The 23,731-nt window shown below is 39.2% G+C and overlaps 1 protein-coding gene across 1 annotated transcript in view; it reads left to right on the top strand.

Annotated features, from left to right (window-relative positions):
* Window positions 1-1,915: 1,915 nt before the first annotated feature.
* LOC139756357 (phosphatidylserine lipase ABHD16A) overlaps window positions 1,916-23,731 on the top strand; it is a 43,282-nt gene continuing 21,466 nt past the window's right edge. The window contains exons 1-9 of the mRNA XM_071675723.1: window positions 1,916-2,130; window positions 6,380-6,436; window positions 9,492-9,587; window positions 11,663-11,800; window positions 13,750-13,820; window positions 14,902-15,074; window positions 17,173-17,290; window positions 17,783-17,924; window positions 22,499-22,651. Coding sequence (XP_071531824.1) covers window positions 2,056-2,130; window positions 6,380-6,436; window positions 9,492-9,587; window positions 11,663-11,800; window positions 13,750-13,820; window positions 14,902-15,074; window positions 17,173-17,290; window positions 17,783-17,924; window positions 22,499-22,651 — 1,023 coding nt within the window. The 5' untranslated portion in view covers window positions 1,916-2,055. The remainder of the gene's footprint in view (window positions 2,131-6,379; window positions 6,437-9,491; window positions 9,588-11,662; window positions 11,801-13,749; window positions 13,821-14,901; window positions 15,075-17,172; window positions 17,291-17,782; window positions 17,925-22,498; window positions 22,652-23,731) is intronic.

Here is a 23,731-nt window from a genome sequence, read left to right as displayed (position 1 = left end):
AGAAAATTGAACCAGCAACTAAAGTGTTTGTAAAAAGTTAAAGATGAGGGAAAGACTGAAGAAGGAAGAAAATTTCACAACTCTGCTGTTTGAGGAAAGGAGGAAGAGGTTTTATAATAGTCAAAACTCATTTGGTTGGTCTCCATCAAAAAACTAGCTGGCAGGTGCCAAACAGCATACGGGCACAAGCCTTGGTGGCATAGCTCACGACTCACGAGAGTAGTGGTCAAAATATCACTTGTAGAAGAAGGTGAGGGTGGCAGCAACAACTTTGTGGAGTGAATGGGATGGTCAAAGAGTTATGATGGAAGGCCTCTGATTCTACTCTGGCTAAAAATAAATGTGAAATACCCTAGATATGCGAGTCGCGTTCAATGCCCGTGAAATACTTCCGTAGTTTGTCACTAATATTTATTGTGTTAATTCACATTGTAAAGTAATCACAAGCAAGCGGCATCCAATAACACACAACAAAGTAGTGAATAATACAAAAAAAACGTTACAAGAAAAGGTTAAAGGCTTTGAATATGCACACTCTGGTCAAGAGTGAGGGGTGACATTATCACAACCTAATGTTTTACATCAGCTTGACATAAATCATGACCATTTTACGAAAGATTCAAGGATAGGAGAACCATAGGCCATGACAATAAGCGGAAACTTGTTAGAAAGGATGTAAAGATTACTTTCGCAGTATGAGCCGTGGATGAATGAAATAAAGTTAATAATGGAACAGTGAATGTGGGCAGCATACAAGATTTCAAACAGTTGTATGGGAGTAAAGTTCAAGAAATGGGTCTCCACGAGAACAGAGCTCCCTTCCCGTACAGTACAAATCATTAAGGAAATGAGAGAGAGAGAGAGAGAGAGAGAGAGAGAGAGAGAGAGAGAGAGAGAGAGAGAGAGAGAGAGAGAGAGAGAGAGAGAGAGAGAGAGAGAGAGAGAGAGAGCATATATTTACAAAGCGGTCACGATTGGGAAACTTGCAGTAACCTGAAATATCCCAACATTTCCAAATGGAACCTGTGTTCATGATCACCTACTTCAAGCATCATCCACTGGAATCCTGTTTACCATCTGTAATCACAGGTGTAACTTCTTAGTATTAACGGTTGCATCTACCCTCCCATAATCCCCAATTTATTTATGGATTTACTAATTTTGCACTCCTATCTACATACAGCAGCCCACCTACCGATCACCATCCCTTTCTCTGTTCACTGTGAACAGCAAGAAAAAAGAAATTGTGAAATAGTAAGATTACGTGGACTCTCCCTGCCTTTGGCAAAATGTCATCGTAGATACTCGTATTTGGTATGAATTTTCTTTGAGTTGGTTACTTTTAATTAAGGCCACAAAGCTCCATACCAAAAGTTAAAACAGAAGCAAGAATCCTCAAATGGTCAGTGACCTGGATGGTATCCCGTTTTCTGCCCACCGTATGGAAACCTAAGAAACGAATGTGGATTTTTGCACAGGGTTATTTAATCTTTGCAACGATGTGGATCGTAATTTCTGAATGATTAGAAAACAATCGCGATGGAGAATGAGAAGAAACCTATACCTAAAAAAAAAAAAAACGTTAGTTATGCCACATCTCATGCATGTTGGATGGGAAGCGTCTAGGAAAAAAAAAAAAGGAAAAGCAAACAAGTTCCAGTGATGCCAGTTTAGCTGAAAAGCTGCTATATGGTGGATAGCAAGGTCTCTGCTTCCTTTCAACGCTTGAAACTCTCGAGAAGGAGAGTAAGAAATCGTCTAATGTTAATAAGATAGCACGCACTTTCACTACAAATTTTATAAGTCTTATAGACTGTAACACATTAATCAGATACTAGAGAAAGATTAGGAAATCGAGCAAGTTTGACTACAGCGTTGTGTTTTTTTTTACCGCTACGTATAGCGATACCTCAGTTATAGTTGGCATCAGTGAAGAAAACAGTGGAGGCTGATCGCCTCGCTCCCCCTGCTATCAGGAATACTTTATATATTTTGTCAACTGGCTTCTCCCTCCAATTTCTTGTCTGTTCACCGTCTGGATCCTGGTGTTTCATCATGACACATTTATGGAGCTGTATAGTGGGCCCTCGACTCTATAAGATCTACGGGAAGATTCCTCATCATATTGAGGTGAGAACACATACCAGGACCTAATTTAGTCTCGTGTTAATTTCAGCTTATGTTCAGACGTAAACACCAAATGAAATCCAGTTTCATATCTCTGGGCTGTGTATGCTTGGCCTAATGGCATGCTGCAGTCATGACAAGGGTTGTTTGTACATTGTGTTATTGACGTTGGCCAGGTAAATGTCACATGAGAAGCCCAAATTAATTATTTACCTGGGAGAGTCATACGGGTCCTGTTGATTAAAGTGGTTTCACACGTTTGGGAAGGGTTGTCATTTCATTTCTACCTATGGAGGGACCAGTATAACTGCTAAGGGATGAGTAGACAAGAACCTTTAGCTCGATATAAAGATTGAAATAAGGTTAAGAGCATGAGGTCATGTACACTTACACTAAAGACTTTTAAAAAGGTTTGTATTGGCAAATCATGATATTCGTCCTAGAGTAGTCGATACCTATCAAGTCTGTTTTTTTAATTCATTTGCAACTTTGGTATCACTTACATGTTATGGTGGACCTCCGTTTGGGTTCAATTCTCTGGTTGAAGAAATCTTGTCTCAACTCTAGTTTGAACCTCTCCTTGTATATTTTCATTGAGTTTCCTTTTCAATTACTGGAATTTTGCCAGTTTGAAGAGGACATAACAGTCAATTTCCACTCTAGCTACCTGTCACATTTCCTCCCAGCTTTTGCTTTGTAGCCCAACAGCAAGTTTGATAGATTTCCATTGGATGTTATTCAGATGAGTACCAGTAATATTGGTACCATTCTTGTACAGTGGCCTAGCTTGAGTTCAGTATTTGATATGACACATAAATGTTTTTATAACAGAAATCTTATTTCCATCTGATTTGAAGTTTTCCTTACAGAACTCATAATACTGTCACTCTTCAGGCAGCTTTGATTCATTACATTTTTTGTTTCATGTTAAGTATCCACACTCCACCAGTGTACTTCTCTTCACTTCATTCATTATTTCCTGTTGTCTCCGTATGTCAGTTTGCATACATTACTTTCATTTTCTCTCTCAGTATGCATCCTTTCTTCATTTTCTTTCATAGAATTTCAGGTACAAGTCTATGGACCAGTCACTTGTCTAATTCATCCTGTATCCACCTATCGTCATTGATACTCTTAATTCCTTTTTAGATTTTGGTGTCATCCACATTCCAGTTTACAATATCATTTCTGTCATTTACGTATACTAGAATCAAAATAAGTCCCAAAACTGATCCTTGTGGCTTATCAACATCTGTTACTGTAATGTGAGTTCTCTCCATGTATTAAAACATTTTTCTGTTAGTCAGAAAGCTCTAAGTCCATTTTAGTATTTATGGTCTGAGTATCATATCACTGTTTCATCCTTTGTCTAATGTTGACATATTTACAGAAGTATCTGACAGGTTAGTGATACAACTTTCATTAAACATGAATCAAAGATGATAAGTTATAAACCACTTGTTCAACTGCTGGCTTCATTGCTATGCACACTTTACATGTTAATGCTACTGGTCCATGGTTTTTTGCAGTAGACCCTTTTCCTTTCTTGAAATTGGTGATACCTGTGAGAGTTTCTAATATGTATATATATCTTTCATACTATTTGCCATTTCCCGCGTTAGCAAGGTAGCGTTAAGAACAGAGGACTGGGCCTCTGAGGGAATATCCTCACCTGGCCTCGTTCTCTGTTCCTTCTTTTGGAAAATCAAAAAAAAAAAAAAAACGAGAGGGGAGGAAAGGGAGCTGTGGTTTCAGGCATTATTGCACGGCAGCTAGAGACTGAGTGTGAACGAATGGGACCTTTGTTGTCTTTTCCTAGTGCTACCTCGCACACATGAGGGGGGAGGGGGATGGTATTCCATGTGCGGCGAGGTGGCAATGGGAGTGAATGGGGGCAGACAGTGTGAATTGTGTGCATGGGTATATATGTATGTGTCTGTGTATGTATATATAAGTGTACATTGAGATGTATAGGTATGTATATTTGCGTGTGTGGACGTGTGTGTGTGTATACATTGTGTATGGGGGTGGGTTGGGCCATTTCTTTCGTCTGTTTCCTTGCGTTACCTCGCAAACGCGGGAGACAGCGACAAAGCAAAATAAATAAATAAATATATATATATACTCTGTGGAAGGTATTAAGAATATATGGTGTGGGAGGCAAGTTGTTAGAAGCAGTGAAAAGTTTTTATCGAGGATGTAAGGCATGTGTACGTGTAGGAAGAGAGGAAAGTGATTGGTTCTCAGTGAATGTAGGTTTGCGGCAGGGGTGTGTGATGTCTCCATGGTTGTTTAATTTGTTTATGGATGGGGTTGTAAGGGAGGTAAATGCAAGAGTCCTGGAAAGAGGGGCAAGTATGAAGTCTGTTGGGGATGAGAGAGCTTGGGAAGTGAGTCAGTTGTTGTTCGCTGATGATACAGCGCTGGTGGCTGATTCATGTGAGAAACTGCAGAAGCTGGTGACTGAGTTTGGTAAAGTGTGTGGAAGAAGAAAGTTGAGAGTAAATGTGAATAAGAGCAAGGTTATTAGGTACAGTAGGGGTGAGGGTCAAGTCAATTGGGAGGTGAGTTTGAATGGAGAAAAACTGGAGGAAGTGAAGTGTTTTAGATATCTGGGAGTGGATCTGTCAGCGGATGGAACCATGGAAGCGGAAGTGGATCATAGGGTGGGGGAGGGGGCGAAAATTTTGGGAGCCTTGAAAAATGTGTGGAAGTCGAGAACATTATCTCGGAAAGCGAAAATGGGTATGTTTGAGGGAATAGTGGTTCCAACAATGTTGTATGGTTGCGAGGCGTGGGCTATGGATAGAGATGTGCGCAGGAGGATGGATGTGCTGGAAATGAGATGTTTGAGGACAATGTGTGGTGTGAGGTGGTTTGATCGAGTAAGTAACGTAAGGGTAAGAGAGATGTGTGGAAATAAAAAGAGCGTGGTTGAGAGAGCAGAAGAGGGTGTTTTGAAATGGTTTGGGCACATGGAGAGAATGAGTGAGGAGAGATTGACCAAGAGGATATATGTGTCGGAGGTGGAGGGAACGAGGAGAAGAGGGAGACCAAATTGGAGGTGGAAAGATGGAGTGAAAAAGATTTTGTGTGATCGGGGCCTGAACATGCAGGAGGGTGAAAGATATATATATATATATATATTCCCTGGGGATAGGGGAGAAAGAATACTTCCCACGTATTCCCTGCGTGTCGTAGAAGGCGACTAAAAGGGAAGGGAGCGGGAGGCTGGAAATCCTCCCCTCTCGTTTTTTTTTTTTTTTTTTTTTTTCCAAAAGAAGGAACAGAGAAGAGGGCCAGGTGAGGATATTCCCTCAAAGACCCAGTCCTCTGTTCTTAACGCTACCTCGCTATCGCGGGAAATGGCGAATAGTATGAAAGAAGAAAAGATATATATATATATATATATATATATATATATATATATATATATATATATATATATATATATATATATTTTTTTTTTTTTTTTTTTTTTTCAAACTATTCGCCATTTCCTGCATTAGCGAGGAAGTGTTAAGAACAGAGGACTGGGCCTTTTTTGGAATATCCTCACCTGGCCCCCTCTGTTCCTTCTTTTGGAAAATTATATATATATATTATCCCTGAGGATAGGGGAGAAAGAATACTTCCCACGTATTCCCTGCGTGTCGTAGAAGGCGACTAAAAGGAGAGGGAATGGGGGGCTGGAAATCCTCCCCTCTCGTTTTTTTTTTTTAATTTTTCCAAAAGAAGGAACAGAGAACGAGGCCAGGTGAGGATATTCTCTCAGAGGCCCAGTCCTCTGTTCTTAACGCTACCTCGCTATATATATCTATATATTTTTTTTTTCATATGACTGTGCAGTAGAGGGTTGTATCAATGGATTGTGGTTCCATTTCACTCCTTTAGTAACTTTTGGGGAGGTTTTTAGAGATACTTGTTCTCTTATTGGAACTTTGCATGTGCATAGTAGGAAGTGTATATATAATGTAATCTTAAGAAAGAGGATTACCCCATAGAGAAGATATTAAGAACCCTGTGTTGGTATAGAAGTCAATGTTCATTTAAGCACAGATGGTATGAGCAGGATAGGCATGAGTTAAGTGAAAGGTTTTATGCACTTAATGTACCACAGGTAACTGGGAATGTAGTTAGATATAATTGATAGATAGATATTTGATGAACTTTTCGTGCATCCTAAAGTGAGGAAATACACTTTAATCATAATTATCTAGTCATATAATTTGTGTTTACTTCTCTATTCCAGAGTCATGTGTATGTACCTAATGCTTTGGAGAAGATAGGAAACAAAATTATACAAGGGGTAAGTTTTAGATTGGCTTCCACAGTATGTCAGTCTTGTTAACACATTTTAATAGAAGAGCATCTCTCGTAGTGTAATAATATCTTCATTGAAATATAACATGATGTTTATGTGTATATTGCTCATGTTATTGTATTTTTAGAATGTGCATTAAGTTTATAACATAATAAGACATGTTTTAGGTGGAAAACACTGATATATCTGCTTTTTGTATGACAGATCTTTCCTTAGTGTTTATATGTATAAGGCACGATGACCCACTTAAAATCCAAGCATTTACAGATATCTTCAAGATCGGGATACATAACCTAATCCCCAGTATATTGAAATTTGCCAACATAATACCTGTCCCATCTCATCCTCCTACTTCAGTCCCCAGTATTCAAATTCTGTGTAAAAATAATTGTGGACACAATCAAACATAAATCCCAATCTCACCCACACAGCATGGCTTCATACCCAAATACTTCACCACCACACTGAGATCAAACAACATATACTAGATGGAGTCAACCAACCACAGCCTAAATCCATCAAACCATTATTTATTTATTAGTATATTTATTTCATTATACTTTGTTGCTATCTCCCGTGTTAGCGAGGTAGCGCACATATACATACATATACATTTCAACGTATACATACATATTCTTACACAGACATGTACATATATACACATGTATATAATTCATACTTGCTGCCCTTATTCATTCCCTTCGCCACCCTGCCACACATAAAATGACAACCCCCTCCCCCTGCATGCGCGCAAGGTAGTGCTAGGAAGAGATAACAAAGGCCATATTCATTCACACTCAGTCTCTAGCTGTCATGTATAATGCACTGAAGCCACAGCTCCCTTTCCACATCTAGGCCCCACAAAACTTTCCATGGTTTACCCCAGATGCTTCACATGCCCTGGTTCAGTCCATTGACAGCATGTCGACCCCGATATACCACATCATTCCAATTCACTCAATTCCTTGCACGCCTTTCATCGTCCTGCATGTTCAGGCCCTGATCGCTCAAAATCTTTTTCACTCCATCTTTCCACCCCCAATATGGTCTCCCACTTCTCGTTCCCTCTGCCTCTGACACACATATCTTCTTTGTCAATCTTTTCTCACTCATTTATTTGTATTATTTTTTTACAAGTGTGGATGAAGGCAAGCAAGTATGAATATGGACATGTGAGTATATGTATGTGTCTGCATATGTGTATATGTATGTATGTATATGTGTGTGTATGGGCATTTATGTATATGTCTTGTATGGTTGCGAGGCGTGGGCTATGGATAGAGTTGTATATATATATATGTATATATATATATATATATATATATATATATATATATATATATATATATATATATATGTGGCATATGAGTGGATTGGCCATTCTTTATCTGTTTCTTGGTGCTACCTCGCTGATGTGGGAAACGACGATCAAGTATGATAAATGATTAGTGAATACATATATATTTTTATATATTCTATTTTTTATTTAAAAACAAAGATATGTTTTAACTTTCTAAAAGGGGAATATATATTTGTTTATTTATTTAATATACTTGATCGCCGTTTCCTGCATCAGCGAGGTGGTGCCAGGAAACAGCCGAAAGAACAACCCATCCAATCATATACACAGACATATACATATATACATATGTACATATTCTTACTTCCTTGCCTTTAATCCATTCCTTGGGCCACCCTGCATAGGAAACAGCATTGTTGCCCTTGCTTCTGTGAGGAAGCGCCAGGGAAACAGACAAAAAAGAGGCCTCATTCGGTCGCACTGAGTCTCTAGTTTTCATGTGTAATATACTGAAACCACAGCTCCTTGTCCATGTCCAGGCCCCACAAATCTTTCCATGGTTTGCCCCAGACATTTCACATGCCTTGGTTCAGTCCAGTGACAGCATGCCATCCCCAGTATACCAGTTGTTCCAGTTCACTCTATCTCTTGCACGCCCTTCACCCTCCTGCATGTTCAAGCCCTGATCACTCAAAATAGTTTTCACTGCATCCTTCTATCTCCAGTTTGGTCTCTCTTTTCTCCTTGTCCCCTCCACTTCTTACACATTTATCTTCTTTGTTAGCCTTTCCTGTCTCATTTCGTCTATATTTCTGAACAATGTAAGCACACCATCTCTGTCAACCTTGCCCTTTTTATAATCACATGCCCCTCTTACACTATCATTACTTATTTGATCAAACTACCTCACACTACATATCGTCCTCATACTTTCCAACACATCTACCCTTCTCTGCACAGCCTTATCTCTAGCCCAAGCCTCATATCCATATAATATTGTTGGAACTACTATTCCTTCAAACATACCCCTTTTTGCCCTTCCAGATAACACCCTTTCCACATTCTTCAGTGCTCCAAGAGCCTTCACCCCTTCCCCCACCCTGTGATTTACTTCTGTTTCCATGGTATCATTTGCTGCCATGTCCACTCCCAGATATCTAAGTTACTTCACATCCTCCAATTTGTTCCAATTTTTCTCGTTTTCCCTCCACTGTGGTGACCAGTTGAGTGCCACTCCACTGGTCACCTCGACCCATTTGGAAAAGGCTCCTGTGGTGTGTGTCCTTTCTCTTGCATTGAGATAATCTACTATCCTTTGAAGGAAAAACCCCCTTATCCCTGCCTGATGATTCAGCTTGTTAATCAGCCTCCCATGTATTACTGTCAATTTTTGTGTGTGTAATTACCTGTTTATTATTACCTATTTGTAATTGCCTATTTTGTATTGTAAGGTAAGTGAGGAATTTTACACTCATGGGGCCCCATCTCTTGAAGATTCACCACTATCATACAACTTTTTAAGATTTATGTATGCTGTCTGCAGTAACCATATTTGCAGTCATGTTGTTCCATTCATCCACTACCCATGAAATATAAAAATACATATTCACTTTTTTTTACAAGTTTCTTGCATAATTTCATGTTATGTCCTCTCTCAATATGTGAGTGTGTGTGTGTGTATGGTAATCGTAGTCAAAAAGGTTGAATTCATTAATTTTTATATATTTCCTACCATTTCAGTTGAATATCTTGTACAATATTGGCTTTTACACTTCACCGTTTCTTGTGCTGTCTTTGTACCGATGGGAGCATTTCACCAACTCCTCTGTGGCAAAGGTGAGGTTTCTTTTCCCTGATGCAGTATATTTGTGTTAGCATAATAACTTAAGGTGTTGAAGTGATTACATTTTGGGCAACATAGTTGCATAAATTTGTATGTTGATCAGGGAAAATTATGAATTTCTGGCAAGTGCTATAACTCAGGAGTGCTGAATGATGGCAGACATGAATATCATCACATAAGAATTAAAAATCTTTCTAAACTGATTATTTTTTTCTTTTCTCTTAAAGAACATTAGGCTTGACAAGTGCCTCTTGCTTTCTATAAGGATAGTGGGTGATTTGTTTGGGTATGAAGAAGTTTTAAGTTAATAAAAACTCACACATGTTAGATTTATTGCTTGTTATGTGAGCCTAGATGACTACTTTTAATAATCTCTGAGTTTCTTTATGTAGATTTTTACCATCTGTTGTTTCTGTATGTTGGCATGTATTTAATTATAAGATGAGTACCACATTTATCAAAAAAGTTTTAGACATGTTAATAACAGTTTCCTTTCGAAGTACAAGAGTTCAAAGAGACTGTCTAAGAGTAAATATGTTGTGGAAAGCCCCTTTTTGGAAAGAGAATATCAGTATTTCACTTTATCTCTTCCTTCTCCAGTTAGGCCACTGACATGTTATTTAAGCTCTTTATTTTGGAAGAATTCATCTTCTTACAGCCAATCCAATTTGAACCATCTTTGCTGTGGTGTTCATACATTATTTGCCCTCCTTCCCAACACATCCTTTGTCTACTTACAGATTTTCTATTTGGACTTCACTCATATCTTGCCTCACCAGTTGGCTTCATATGGCTTGCCATTGTAGTAATCCTATCCATAGAGTTCAAGATAGGCTTCACTTCATTTAATCTCGGTTCTGGTTCTATATTAGAGTTGTAGTGCAGATATTTCTGCTGCTAACTTATTACTGCCAGTTTTTCCTGTAAGCTTTTACATGTCAGATCTAATTCAGATGCAAGCAGTTGATGTAATATCCAGTATGTAATGCCTTCACCCATTTCAAAACATTTTTATTGCTCTGTAAAGGGTATTGCAAATATAACTCAGTTATCTGTACATGTCATTTATTTCTGTACCTATTATCCATCTCTGTTAAAGCTTACTTCCAGATTTTTGAAGTCATTATTGTTATTCAGCTTTCCACACTTGCCCAGATCTCATGATCTGCTTTCATGTTATTGATAGCACTGCACCTGTATAAATTCAGCTTCATTTTAGTCCCTTCTGTTTTAGCATTCAAGCCATCCAGAGCACCTTGAAGGTTTTGTATGTCTTTGGAAATCCTTGTGATGTCATCTGCATAAGCATATGTAATACAGTTTGGATCACCCTGGCATGATAATATATTTCTTCAACAGTAGCTATTAACCTTCTTTTGAAATAACCCTAACTTAGGCCTTCCATAATTCTTTGGTGAAGTTGCTATCTTACATCAGGAAGTTTCAACCTTCTATCTCGAAATGTGTGTATTTGGGTAAGGAGTTGATTTAGGCTTCATGATCTTTACTCATTTTACTACAAGTCTTTAAACAAATTACATCACTAAAGGAGTAGTAATTTTTACATCACTTATAGTACTCTTGTCACATGAATTTACTCATATATATCTTTTCTGCTGCACACCATATGTACTACTACTGTTTGATGAGCTCTTTGTGCTTATTGAAATTGTTTATGATTGCCTGGCAATTCGTCATAAAAAATTATTTTGTCATCTTCCAAGTTTTTGCCTGTATCAGTTCCAGCACATACATTCAGGTCTCCAATGAAGATTAATATTTGTAGATAAAGAACTCACAAATTTTTTTAAATTGATCATAATTTTAACTTTTTTCATTTGTAAAAAATTACTTTAAAGAATTAGTTTGATAGTAAAATATTCATTCCTGCTTAGTATCTGAGTAAGAAAATTCTTGAGAATTAGTGTACATGACCAGGGTTCCTTTTACAGTTCACCAGTTTTTATTGTCTTTGCAGATTTGTGCTAAAATTTAGAAAATTTTTGATATAAATTTTGAAATTTAAAGGATGTGCTTCTAATTTAATAATTTGGTGTTGGCAATGCAGTGTGGAACCGGTTTAGGACTACTTTTGATAGTGGCCCTGGTCTTTCGAGGTATTGGTCGCAGACTGAACCCCACCTACATCACCTTCATGAACACCTTGGCAAGAGTTCAGTTAAACAGACCATCAATGGAAGTAATGGTATGTAGAAATTGTATCATGTATTTTATATTAGCTGAACATATCTGCTATACCTGCTCATTTGATTAGATTTACTTTTGCATTTGTGATTTTGTTTTTCCAAAGACTGTATTTCTCCAAGCTTGGGAAGATATGTACTGTACAGAGAATTGTAAATGGTCGGATAAGGTATCTGGTTCTGTTTGTTTTTATATATCTGGTTGTTCACCAGTCTGTCTGCCTATTATTTATCTGTTAGTTGATGTATATAATTTTTATATATTTTTATTTATTATATTTATTTATTTTGCTTTGTTGCTGTCTCCTGCGTTAACAAGGTAGCGCAAGGAAACATGAAAGAATGGCCCAACCCACCCACATACTCATGTATATACATACACGTCCACACACACACATATATACATACCTATACATTTCATCGTGTACATATACATACATACACAGACATATACATATATACACCTGTACATAATTCATCCTTGCTGCTTTATTCATTCCCGTCGCCACCCTGCCTCACATGAAAAGACAACCCCCTCCCCCCTGCATGTGCGTGAGGTAGCACTAGGAAAAGACAACAAAGGCCATAATCGTTCACACTTAGTCTCTAGCTGCCATATATTGTGCACCGAAACCACAGCTCCCTTTCCACATCCAGGCCCCACAGAACTTTCCATGGTTTCCCTCAGACGCTTCACATGCCCTGGTTCAATCCATTGACAGCACGTTGACCCCGGTATACCACATCGTTCCAATTCACTCTATTCCTTGCACTCCTTTCACCCTCCTGTATGTTCAGGCCCCGATTGCTCAAAATCTTTTTCACTCCTTTATCCACCTCCAGTTTGGTCTCCCACTTCTACTTGTTCCCTTCACCTCTGACACATATATTCTCTTGGTCAATCTTTCCTCATTAATTCTCTCTATGTGACCAAACTATTTCAAAACACCCTCTTCTGCTCTCTCAACCAGACTCTTTTTATTACCACACATCTCTCTTACCCTTTCATTACTTACTCGATCAAACCACCTCACACCACGTCCTCAAATATCTCATTTCCGACACATCCACCCTCCTCCGCACAACTCTATCTATGGCCCACGCCTTGCAACCATACAACATTGTTGGAACCACTATGCCTTCAAACATACCCAGTTTTGCTTTCCGAGATAATGGTCTCGCCTTCCACACATTTTTCAGTGCTCCCAGAACTTTCACCCCCTCCCCCACCCTGTGACTCACTTCCGTTTCCATGGTTCCATTCGTTGCCAAATCCACTCCCAGATATCTAACACACTTCACTTCCTCCAGCTTTTCTTTATTCAAACTTACCTCCCAGTTGACTTTTCCGTCAACCCTACTGTACCTAATAACCTTGCTGTTATTCACATTTCCTCTCAGCATTCTTTCACGCACTTTACCAAACTCAGTCACCAGCTTCTGTAGTTTCTCACCCGAATCAGCCAACAGCGCTGCATCATCAGTGAACAAGAAATGACTCACTTCCCAAGCTCTCTCATCCACAACAGAGTGCATACTTGCTCCTCTCTCCAAAACTCTTGCAGTTACCTCCCTAACAACCCCATCCATAAACAAATTAAACATCCATGGCGACATCACACATCCTTGCGTGATATATATATCGTTATTATTATATCTATTATACTTTCTCGGTCTCCCGCATTAGCGAGGTAGCGCAAAGAACAAATGAAAGAATGGCCCAACCCACCCACATACACATGTATATACATACAAGTCCACACACTCACATATGCATATATGTATATACATGTGTATGTAGGTGGGTTGAGCCATTCTTTCGTATATTTCTTTGTGCTACCTTGCTGACGCAGGAGACAGTGAGAAAGTATGATGAATAATACAAATAAGTATATACAAGCATTTCATTAACTTCCTGGGCAAGATATTAAATGTAAGTTTGCTATTTCAGAGACCTTTGCGAGAGTATGAGTTTGATTTCTCAGCATGGCCCATTAACTTTGATTGGAGTGATGCTGAAGCGTAAGTTTGTGTTTATCTTTCAACTGTATGCATTATTTAGATAGGCTGACAAAGTAATTTTTTCATGTATATTAACACACTGCTACCTGCCATACAATTGTAAGCATTTTGCATTCATTTTATGTTTCATGGTATCATTGTGAAATTAATTTAGCATCTGTCATCAAGTATTTGGTAATTTTAAGTAGCATGTTCATCAATTGTCCATCTTATTCTTTTTCCACATGTACATCAAGGGGTAGCCATGATGCCACTGTATTGTTAAAGCTGAGTTATCACACTGTATGTAATTAGATGTAACACCAGTCCTACATGAGTTATATATGATAATCGTATCTGAATAGCCAGAAATGAATTATCTAAGACACTCATGGAAACCTCTTTAACAGTGGTTCCCAGTCTGGTGGTTGTGACCATGTGGGAGGTCATTTGGCAAATTCTTGAGGGGTGTGATGCTGGCCTAACAGATTATCCCATGACTTCTTTGTAAAAGAGTCCAAATATAACCGAGTACCTCCTTCCAGAAGCCATTGTGGCCCAAGGCTGCACTACTTTCAGTAGCAGGAAATGTGGACTTTGGTGTGAAACTTTCTTTCATGAGACTACTCCTACTGACACAGCCTTGCCAAAGGTGGTTTTTTGCTCACATTCTAAGAAAGAGTCATGATGTTATCCTGGAATGACACAAAGATCTTCCTAATACAGTTCCGCCTCAACATGCTTGGCATACAGATTTATGCAGACCACGATAACTAACCACCAAGCCCTAAGTAGAAATAAAAAGTGTGCCCTTGCCTCACATTTGAGTAATCTGTATGCACAGATCCCACTACCTTCAGCTGACAGATTACATACACACTGAAATAATCCAACAAGCACTAAACATTGTACCTCCCAACTCTGTCTTAAACTCCATCTCACCGGACATACACCTTTCACACATCACTCTCCCCAGACACAGAAATCACATTTTTCTAGCTATTCTCTGGATATCACCCATCTCATTGCACTCTGAAAATGTTCTGCTGCTTAAATAGATGATGTACAGGTACAGGTTTTCTTATTCCATATTCTTTTTCAGAGATGACCGTAAACCTCGTGTATATGTGGACAGAGGGTTGGCTCGACGGAAGGGTGGGATTATCAATCATGTCATGATGTTACCATGCCAGGTAATGGCATGGATACTCACTTTTCTAATTGGGAAACAGTTAGTTTATCCTGGCTGCATACAGTTACTTCAAGTTGCTCTTGGTAAGTACCATATAAAGATGAAACCTGAATAAATTTGTATCGTTTACAGCAGACTTGTACATATGATAATGATAGCAGATAGGGAATAGGTGACAGGCAGAAAAGAGTTAAAGAGGGTATAGATGGAATACTCTGAAGGAGTCTTGAATATATTGATGAACAGAATGGCAGTTTTGGGATATTTGGGATGAGGAGATATACAGAGCAAGAGTGTCACGACAAATGGTTCAGTGAAAAGAGAAGAGGTAGTGAAAGCCCTATGTAAGGTGAAGTGTGGCAAAGCAGTTGGAGTGGATGGCATTGCAGTTGAATATTTCAAGAAAGGAGGTGACAGTGTTGTTGATTGGATAGCCAGGATTTTCATTGTATGTATGGCCCCAGGTGAGTTGCTTGTGGACTGGCAAGAATGCCTGTATAGTGCCACTGAATAAAGGCAGATGGGTCAAAAGTAATGCCTATATTACATAAGTATATGAGTCTGTTGAATATACTTAGTAAGTTATATGTGAGGGTGGTGGTGTGCACATAGCATTAGAATGGTGAGGAACAGTGTTGCTTCAGGAGTGGCTTTGGGTTTGTGGACTAGGTTTGTTTTGATGAATTTGTGTGAGAAATATATGGGGAAATAGAGGGATTTGTATTTGGCATTTATGTATCTATAGAAAGTATACAATAGGGTGACACAGATGCTTTTTGGAAGGTGTTGCAAATATATTGTGTGGGAGGAAATTTGATAGATGCAGCGAGGAGTAATTATAAAGAGAGTAAGGTGTGTGTTTGTGTGTAGAAAGGAAGGAGAGTGAGTGGTTTCAAGTGAAGTTGGGTTTGCTTCAGGGGTTTATGATGTCTTCATAGCTTTTTAGTATGTTTATTGATGGACTGGTGAGGGAGTTGTATGGAGGGATCTTAGAGGAAGGGGATGAGTTTACAGTATGCTGGTAGTGGGGGTGACATGGGAGGTAAGTCAGTTGCTTTTTACAGATGATATGGATCTGTTAGCAGATTCTAGAGGAAGTTGATGTCTCAGTTTTGGAGAGTGTATGAAAAGAGAATGTTGAGAGTTAATGTGACTAAAAGTAAGGTTAGATTGATTTGGGCGTGAATTTGAATGGAGAGAATCAGAAGGAAGTGGGGTGGTTTAGATACATGGGTGTGGAAATGGTAGTGGATGGAAGTACTGAAGCTGAATTGAACCATAAGGTAGATGAAGGTGCAAAGGTCCTGGGAGCAATGAGGACTGTGTGGAAAGATAAGATGGGTATGTTTGGTGATGTGGTATTTCTGATATAATGTTTTTTTGGGTGTGAGTCATAGGCTGTTCTCTTAATTCAGAAGAATGGAAAAGGGTAGGTGTGTTGGGAATTAAATGCCCAATAAGGGTGTTTGATGTAATGAGGGTTGAGCATGTAAGGAATGACAGTGTAAGAGAGGCAGTTAAGCATGACTGAAAGAACTGGAGGATTTGCTGAAATGGTTTGGATGTTTGGAGGGTGTGCATTATGAAATACTAAGGGGATAAATTAGTCAGAAGTGGTGGAAGCAGAGGGTAGGAGAGGTTGAGAAGATGGAAGAATAGGATGAAAGAGGCTTTGAGTTATTGTAGTTTGAATATTCAAGAGGGGCGAGAGGTATGCATAACATAGAATGGATTAGAGCGATGTGATATATAAGGGTGGGGGAATGCATTGCTATCAGATGGCTAAACCAAAGCATATGAGCCAGTCAGAATAAACTGCTGAATTGGTGTGTGGGGCTTTGTTATGGATTATTGGCTCTGGTCTCTAATTATACATGATAGCCAGAGTGTAGATGTGAGTAAATGAAATCTTTATTCATCTATTCCTGATGCTTCCTCATTAAGATGAGAGAGGTACTTGTGTGTAAAATGTAAAGCATATTTTTTTCTTCATTTACAACTCATAGAGCTGGATTACCTGCACACAACAACATGATTTCATTTTTCACAGTTATATAGTTTTACTCTTTTTACTTCTGTGAGGAGAAAGTTTCTCTGCAGGAAAGTCTTATGACTTTTTATAACATATTTCTAACAGTTCATGTCTGTTTCATCTTGGAGTAAAGAATTATTTCATTACAGAACAGTACCTTCTCCAGGGAAGAGAAAAATTGATACGAGAACAGAGTGGACTTCGCAATAAGGTCACGTCAAGAGATGGAAATAGCATTGACACAATGCTAGTAGACAGGAGAGAAAGGTTAGTTTACGTACTCTTTTAACTTTCTTTTACTTGGACTCAGTGGACAGACTATCCTTTTTGTGGAAGGGATGTATTATAGCAAAAATCAATGCTAAAAAGCAGTGAGATTATGATTATCCCTTGAGGACTTGACTTTTTGAGAGAGAAGTTTCTTTTACTGAAAAGTCCTTGTTGTGGGAAAGTTTTTGTGGCATTGGTATTGTTCGGGTCTGCATTTAAGTAATGTATCATATTTTTTTTGTTTATGTGATTTTTTGGCATAAGTATTGAAGTGTAGTAAGCGTTGATACCTGAGATATGAGGGGTAAAGCAGAAGTCATTACATTGGGAAGTATGTTGTAAATAATACTTATTTTAATACTGTTAGGAATTGTGTATATGTAAATGAGTGAGTGGGTTAAATGTGATTGAAAGGCACATCAAAGCTTGGTATGTTAGCAAGTGTAAGATCTGTGAAATTTTCAATTATATTTTTTTTCACCATTTCAGAAGTCAGTACCCAAATGGGAAGACCCTAGTGGTTTGCTGTGAAGGAAATGCTGGTTTCTATGAGGTTGGAATAATGGCAACCCCACTAGAGGCAGGTTACTCTGTCCTTGGTTGGAATCATCCAGGATTTGCAGCCAGTACAGTAAGTACTATAAATGAGTTATACCTAATTTTTGCAAAGTTCCTTTTGAATTTCTTGATTATCATAAAAAAGAAAAAAGATGCAAGGAAATGTCTCAGAGTTGGTGACAGCAGTTCCTAGAAAATATAACTAAGTACAGTCACTCATTATAAGGGGTACTTTTACATTATAGTTGAGTATTATGGTTTGGTTCAGCACATTATGAGACCCATTTTAGTTGTCTTCTATGACACACAGGGAATACATAGGCAGTATTCTTCCCCCATCCTGAAGGGCAATATATATATGATATATATATATATATATATATATATATATATATATATATATATATATATATTTTCTTTCTTTCAAACTATTCGCCATTTCCTGCGTTAGCGAGGTATATATATATATATATATATATATATATATATATATATATATATATTTTCTTTTTTTTCTTTCAAACTATTCGCCATTTCCCGCATTAGCGAGGTAGCGTTAAGAACAGAGGACTGGGCCTTTGAGGGAATACCCTCACCTGGCCCAGTTCTCTGTTCCTTCTTTTGGAAAATTAAAAAAAACGTGAGGGGAGGATTTCCAGCCCCCTGCTCCCTCCCCTTTTAGTCGCCTTCTACGACACGCAGGGAATACGTGGGAAGTATTCTTTCTCCCCTATCCCCAGGGATATATATATATATATATATATATTTTTCTTTCTTTCAAACTATTCGCCATTTCCCGTGTTAGCGAGGTAGCGTTAAGAACAGAGAACTGGGCCTTTAAGGGAATATCCTTACCTGGCCCCCTTCTCTATTCCTTCTTTTGGAAAATTAAAAAAAAAATAATGAGAGGGGAGGATTTCCAGCCCCCCCGCTCCCTCCCCTTTTAGTCGCCTTCTAAGACACGCAGGGAATACGTGGGAAGTATTATTTCTCCCCATCCCCAGTGTTTTAGATATCTGGGAGTGGATCTGGCAGTGGATGGAACCATGGAAGCGGAAGTGAATCATAGGGTGGGGGAGGGGGCGAAAATCCTGGGAGCCTTGAAGAATGTGTGGAAGTCGAGAACATTATCTCGGAAAGCAAAAATGGGTATGTTTGAAGGAATAGTGGTTCCAACAATGTTGTATGGTTGCGAGGCGTGGGCTATGGATAGAGTTGTGCGCAGGAGGATGGATGTGCTGGAAATGAGATGTGGGCACATGGAGAGAATGAGTGAGGAAAGATTGACCAAGAGGATATATGTGTCGGAGGTGGAGGGAACGAGGAGAAGTGGGAGACCAAATTGGAGGTGGAAAGATGGAGTGAAAAAGATTTTGAGTGATCGGGGCCTGAACATGCAGGAGGGTGAAAGGCGGGCAAGGAATAGAGTGAATTGGAACGATGTGGTATACCGGGGTTGACGTGCTGTCAGTGGATTGAACCAGGGCATGTGAAGCGTCTGGGGTAAACCATGGAAAGTTGTGTGGGGCCTGGATGTGGAAAGGGAGCTGTGGTTTGGTGCATTATTACATGACAGCTAGAGACTGAGTGTGAACGAATGGGGCCTTTGTTGTCTTTTCCTAGCGCTACCTCGCACACATGAGGGGGGAGGGGGAAGTTATTCCATGTGTGGCGAGGTGGCGATGGAAATGAATAAAGGCATACAGTGTGGATTGTGTGCATGGGTATATATGTATGTGTCTGTGTGTATATATATATGTGTACATTGAGATGTATAGGTATGTATATTTGCTTGTGTGGACGTGTATGTATATACATGTGTATGGGGGTGGGTTGGGCCATTTCTTTCGTCTGTTTCCTTGCGCTACCTCGCAAACGCGGGAGACAGCGACAAAGCAAAATATAATAAATAAAATATATATATATGTATGTAGCATTTATGGATCTGGAGAAGGCATATGATAGAGTTGATAGAGATGCTCTGTGGAAGGTATTAAGAATATATGGTGTGGGAGGCAAGTTGTTAGAAGCAGTGAAAAGTTTTTATCGAGGATGTAAGACATGTGTACGTGTAGGAAGAGAGGAAAGTGATTGGTTCTCAGTGAATGTAGGTTTGCGGCAGGGGTGTGTGATGTCTCCATGGTTGTTTAATTTGTTTATGGATGGGGTTGTTAGGGAGGTGAATGCAAGAGTTTTGGAAAGAGGGGCAAGTATGAAGTCTGTTGGGGATGAGAGAGCTTGGGAAGTGAGTCAGTTGTTGTTCGCTGATGATACAGCGCTGGTGGCTGATTCATGTGAGAAACTGCAAAAGCTGGTGACTGAGTTTGGTAAAGTGTGTGAAAGAAGAAAGTTAAGAGTAAATGTGAATAAGAGCAAGGTTATTAGGTACAGTAGGGTTGAGGGTCAATTCAATTGGGAGGTGAGTTTGAATGGAGAAAAACTGGAGGAAGTAAAGTGTTTTAGATATCTGGGAGTGGATCTGGCAGCGGATGGAACCATGGAAGCGGAAGTGGATCATAGGGTGGGGGAGGGGGCGAAAATTCTGGGAGCCTTGAAGAATGTGTGGAAGTTCTCGACTTCCACACATTCTTCAAGGCCCCCAGAATTTTCGCCCCCTCCCCCACCCTATGATCCACTTCCGCTTCCATGGTTCCATCCACTGCCAGATCCACTCCCAGATATCTAAAACACTTCACTTCCTCCAGTTTTTCTCCATTCAAACTCACCTCCCAATTGACTTGACCCTCAACCCTACTGTACCTAATAACCTTGCTCTTATTCACATTTACTCTTAACTTTCTTCTTCCACACACTTTACCAAACTCAGTCACCAGCTTCTGCAGTTTCTCACATGAATCAGCCACCAGGGCTGTATCATCAGCGAACAACAACTGACTCACTTCCCAAGCTCTCTCATCCCCAACAGACTTCATACTTGCCCCTCTTTCCAAAACTCTTGCATTTACCTCCCTAACAACCCCATCCATAAACAAATTAAACAACCATGGAGACATCACACACCCCTGCCGCAAACCTACATTCACTGAGAACCAATCACTTTCCTCTCTTCCTACACGTACACATGCCTGGAACCACTATATTATATATATATATATATATATATATATATATATATATATATATATATATATATGTGTGTGTGTGTGTGTGTGTGTGTGTGTGTGTGTGGAAGTCGAGAACATTATCTCGGAAAGCAAAAATGGGTATTTTTGAAGGAATAGTGGTTCCAACAATGTTGTATGGTTGTGAGGCGTGGACTATGGATAGAGTTGTGTGCAGGAGGATGGATGTGCTGGAAATGAGATGTTTGAGGACAATGTGTGGTGTGAGGTGGTTTGATCGAGTAAGTAACGTAAAGGTAAGAGAGATGTGTGGAAATAAAAAGAGCGTGGTTGAGAGAGCAGAAGAGGGTGTTTTGAAATGGTTTGGTCACATGGAGAGAATGAGTGAGGAAAGATTGACCAAGAGGATATACGTGTCGGAGGTGGAGGGAACGAGGAGAAGAGGGAGACCAAATTGGAGGTGGAAAGATGGAGTGAAAAGGATTTTGTGTGATTGGGGCCTGAACATGCAGGAGGGTGAAAGGAGGGCAAAGAATAGAGTGAATTGGAGCGATGTGGTATACCGGGGTTGACGTGCTGTCAGTGGATTGAATCAAGGCATGTGTATGGGGGTGGGTTGGGCCATTTCTTTCGTCTGTTTCCTTGCGCTACCTCGCAAACGCGGAAGACAGCGACAAAGCAAAAAAAAAAAAAAAAATATATGTGTATATATATATATATATATATATATATATATATATATATATATACACACATATATATATATATATATATATATATATTCCCTGGGGATAGGGGAGAAAGAATACTTCCCACGTATTCCCTGCGTGTCGTAGAAGGCGACTAAAAGGGAAGGGAGCGGGGGGCTGGAAATCCTCCCCTCTCGTTTTTTTTTTTTTTTTTTTTATTTTCCAAAAGAAGGAACAGAGAAGAGGTCCAGGTGAGGATATTCCCTCAAAGGCCCAGTCCTCTGTTCTTAACGCTACCTCGCTATCGCGGGAAATAGTGAATAGTATGAAAAAAAAATATATATATATTATCCCTTGGGATAGGGGAGAAAGAATACTTCCCATGTATTCTTAGCATGTCATAGAAGGCAACTAAAGGGGTGAGAACAGGAGGGCTGGAAATCCTCACCTCATGTTTAACTTTTCCAAAAGAAGGAACAGAGAAAGGGACCAAGTGAGGATTTTTTTCCCTCTAAGGCTCAGTCATTTGTTCTTGATGCTACCTCACTAATTACTTATGTGTGAGTAAGTGTAAGAAAATGGTTGCTTATCAGTAGCATATAAATTCATTCAGGAATGAAGGTGATGCCAAACTACCTCAGATTTTCCCAGTGGGCAGCTGAGGTTGTGACACCTTAGGTTTCTGATGGTTCAGTGCTACACAGATTTTGTATCATGAACAAATTTATTAAAAATATTGTATGAATTACCTTCAGGCTATGTGTATAAGGTGTATATGAAACAAATGGATTTTGCATATACTAGTTAGGTTGATGAAAAAAATTAAAGTTTTATCAATACAGCAAGAGGACTGAAGTATTGCATTGTATTTCCAGGGTTCCCCATATCCAAACCAAGAGCAGAATGCTGTAGATGCAGTGATGCAGTTTGCAATCCATGGTTTAGGCTTCAAAGAAGAGGATATCATCATCTACGGTTGGAGTATTGGAGGTTACACCAGCACTTGGGCAGCCATGAACTACCCTCAGGTACATTCTTTACATGACAATTTTCAAGTATTTAGACTTATTTGAACAAGCTTTCATGTTTATTTTTAATGGCCAAAAGATGAATGGTATACCGGGGGTGACTTGCTGTCAATGGATTGAACTGGGGCATGTGAAGCGTCTTGGGTAAACCATGGAAAGTTTTGTGGGGCCTGGATGTGGAAAGGGAGCTGTGGTTTTGGTGCATTACACATGACAGCTAGAGGCTGAGTGTGGATGAAGGTGGCCTTTATTGCCTTTTCGTGGTGCTGCCTTGTGCCGTCACCCCGCCATTTCATGTGTGGCAGGGTGATGAAGGGAATGGATGGGGGCAGCAAGAATGAGTGTATATATATGTATATGTTGAAATGTATAGGTATGTATGTGTTGAAATGTATAGGTATGTATATGTGCATGTGTGGGCGTTTATGTATATACATGTGTATGTGGGTGGGTTGGGCCATTCTTTCGTCTGTTTCCTTGCACTACCTCACAAACGTGGGAGACAGCAAATAAGTATAATAAAAGAATGATGATAAGATGAATTTCTCCTGTGTGTTGTGAAATCCCCCTCCACCATGCATTTTACTTTTTAAAAGTTGGAACAGAAGTAGCAGCCCCTCCACCATGTATTTTACTTTTTAAAAGTTGGAACAGAGGAAGCTAAGTTATGTCTAACCGTTTTTGGGCTTGACTATTAATCCCAACTCTTTGTTTACTGCCAGTTAACCAGTTTCATATCCACTGAAGTACAACTCCTTCACTGCCATGTGATTTGATTATTGCTGGTAACCTTTGATGCAGAGCCTTATCACAAGCTTTTTGAAAGTCTAGGTAGATATCATCAAGTGCTTTACTTTTGTTTCCTACTTTTGTCTTACGTATTGATTATGTCAAAAAAGAAATCCAACAAGATTTGTCGGATGAGCGATTTTTTTGAAAACCATGTTGAGAATCATTTATCTTATTAAGTGGTGGTCCTTTAAATGGTTTACAATTCTATCTCAAATGATGATTTTCATAAGTTTTCCAACTACAGATGTTAAGCTAATAGGACGATAATTTCCAAGCACTGACTTATTA

The sequence above is a fragment of the Panulirus ornatus genome, chromosome 21 (genome assembly GCF_036320965.1).
Source record: "Panulirus ornatus isolate Po-2019 chromosome 21, ASM3632096v1, whole genome shotgun sequence".
Lineage (NCBI taxonomy): Eukaryota > Metazoa > Arthropoda > Malacostraca > Decapoda > Palinuridae > Panulirus > Panulirus ornatus.
This window is presented reverse-complemented; position numbering and strand designations above follow the sequence as displayed.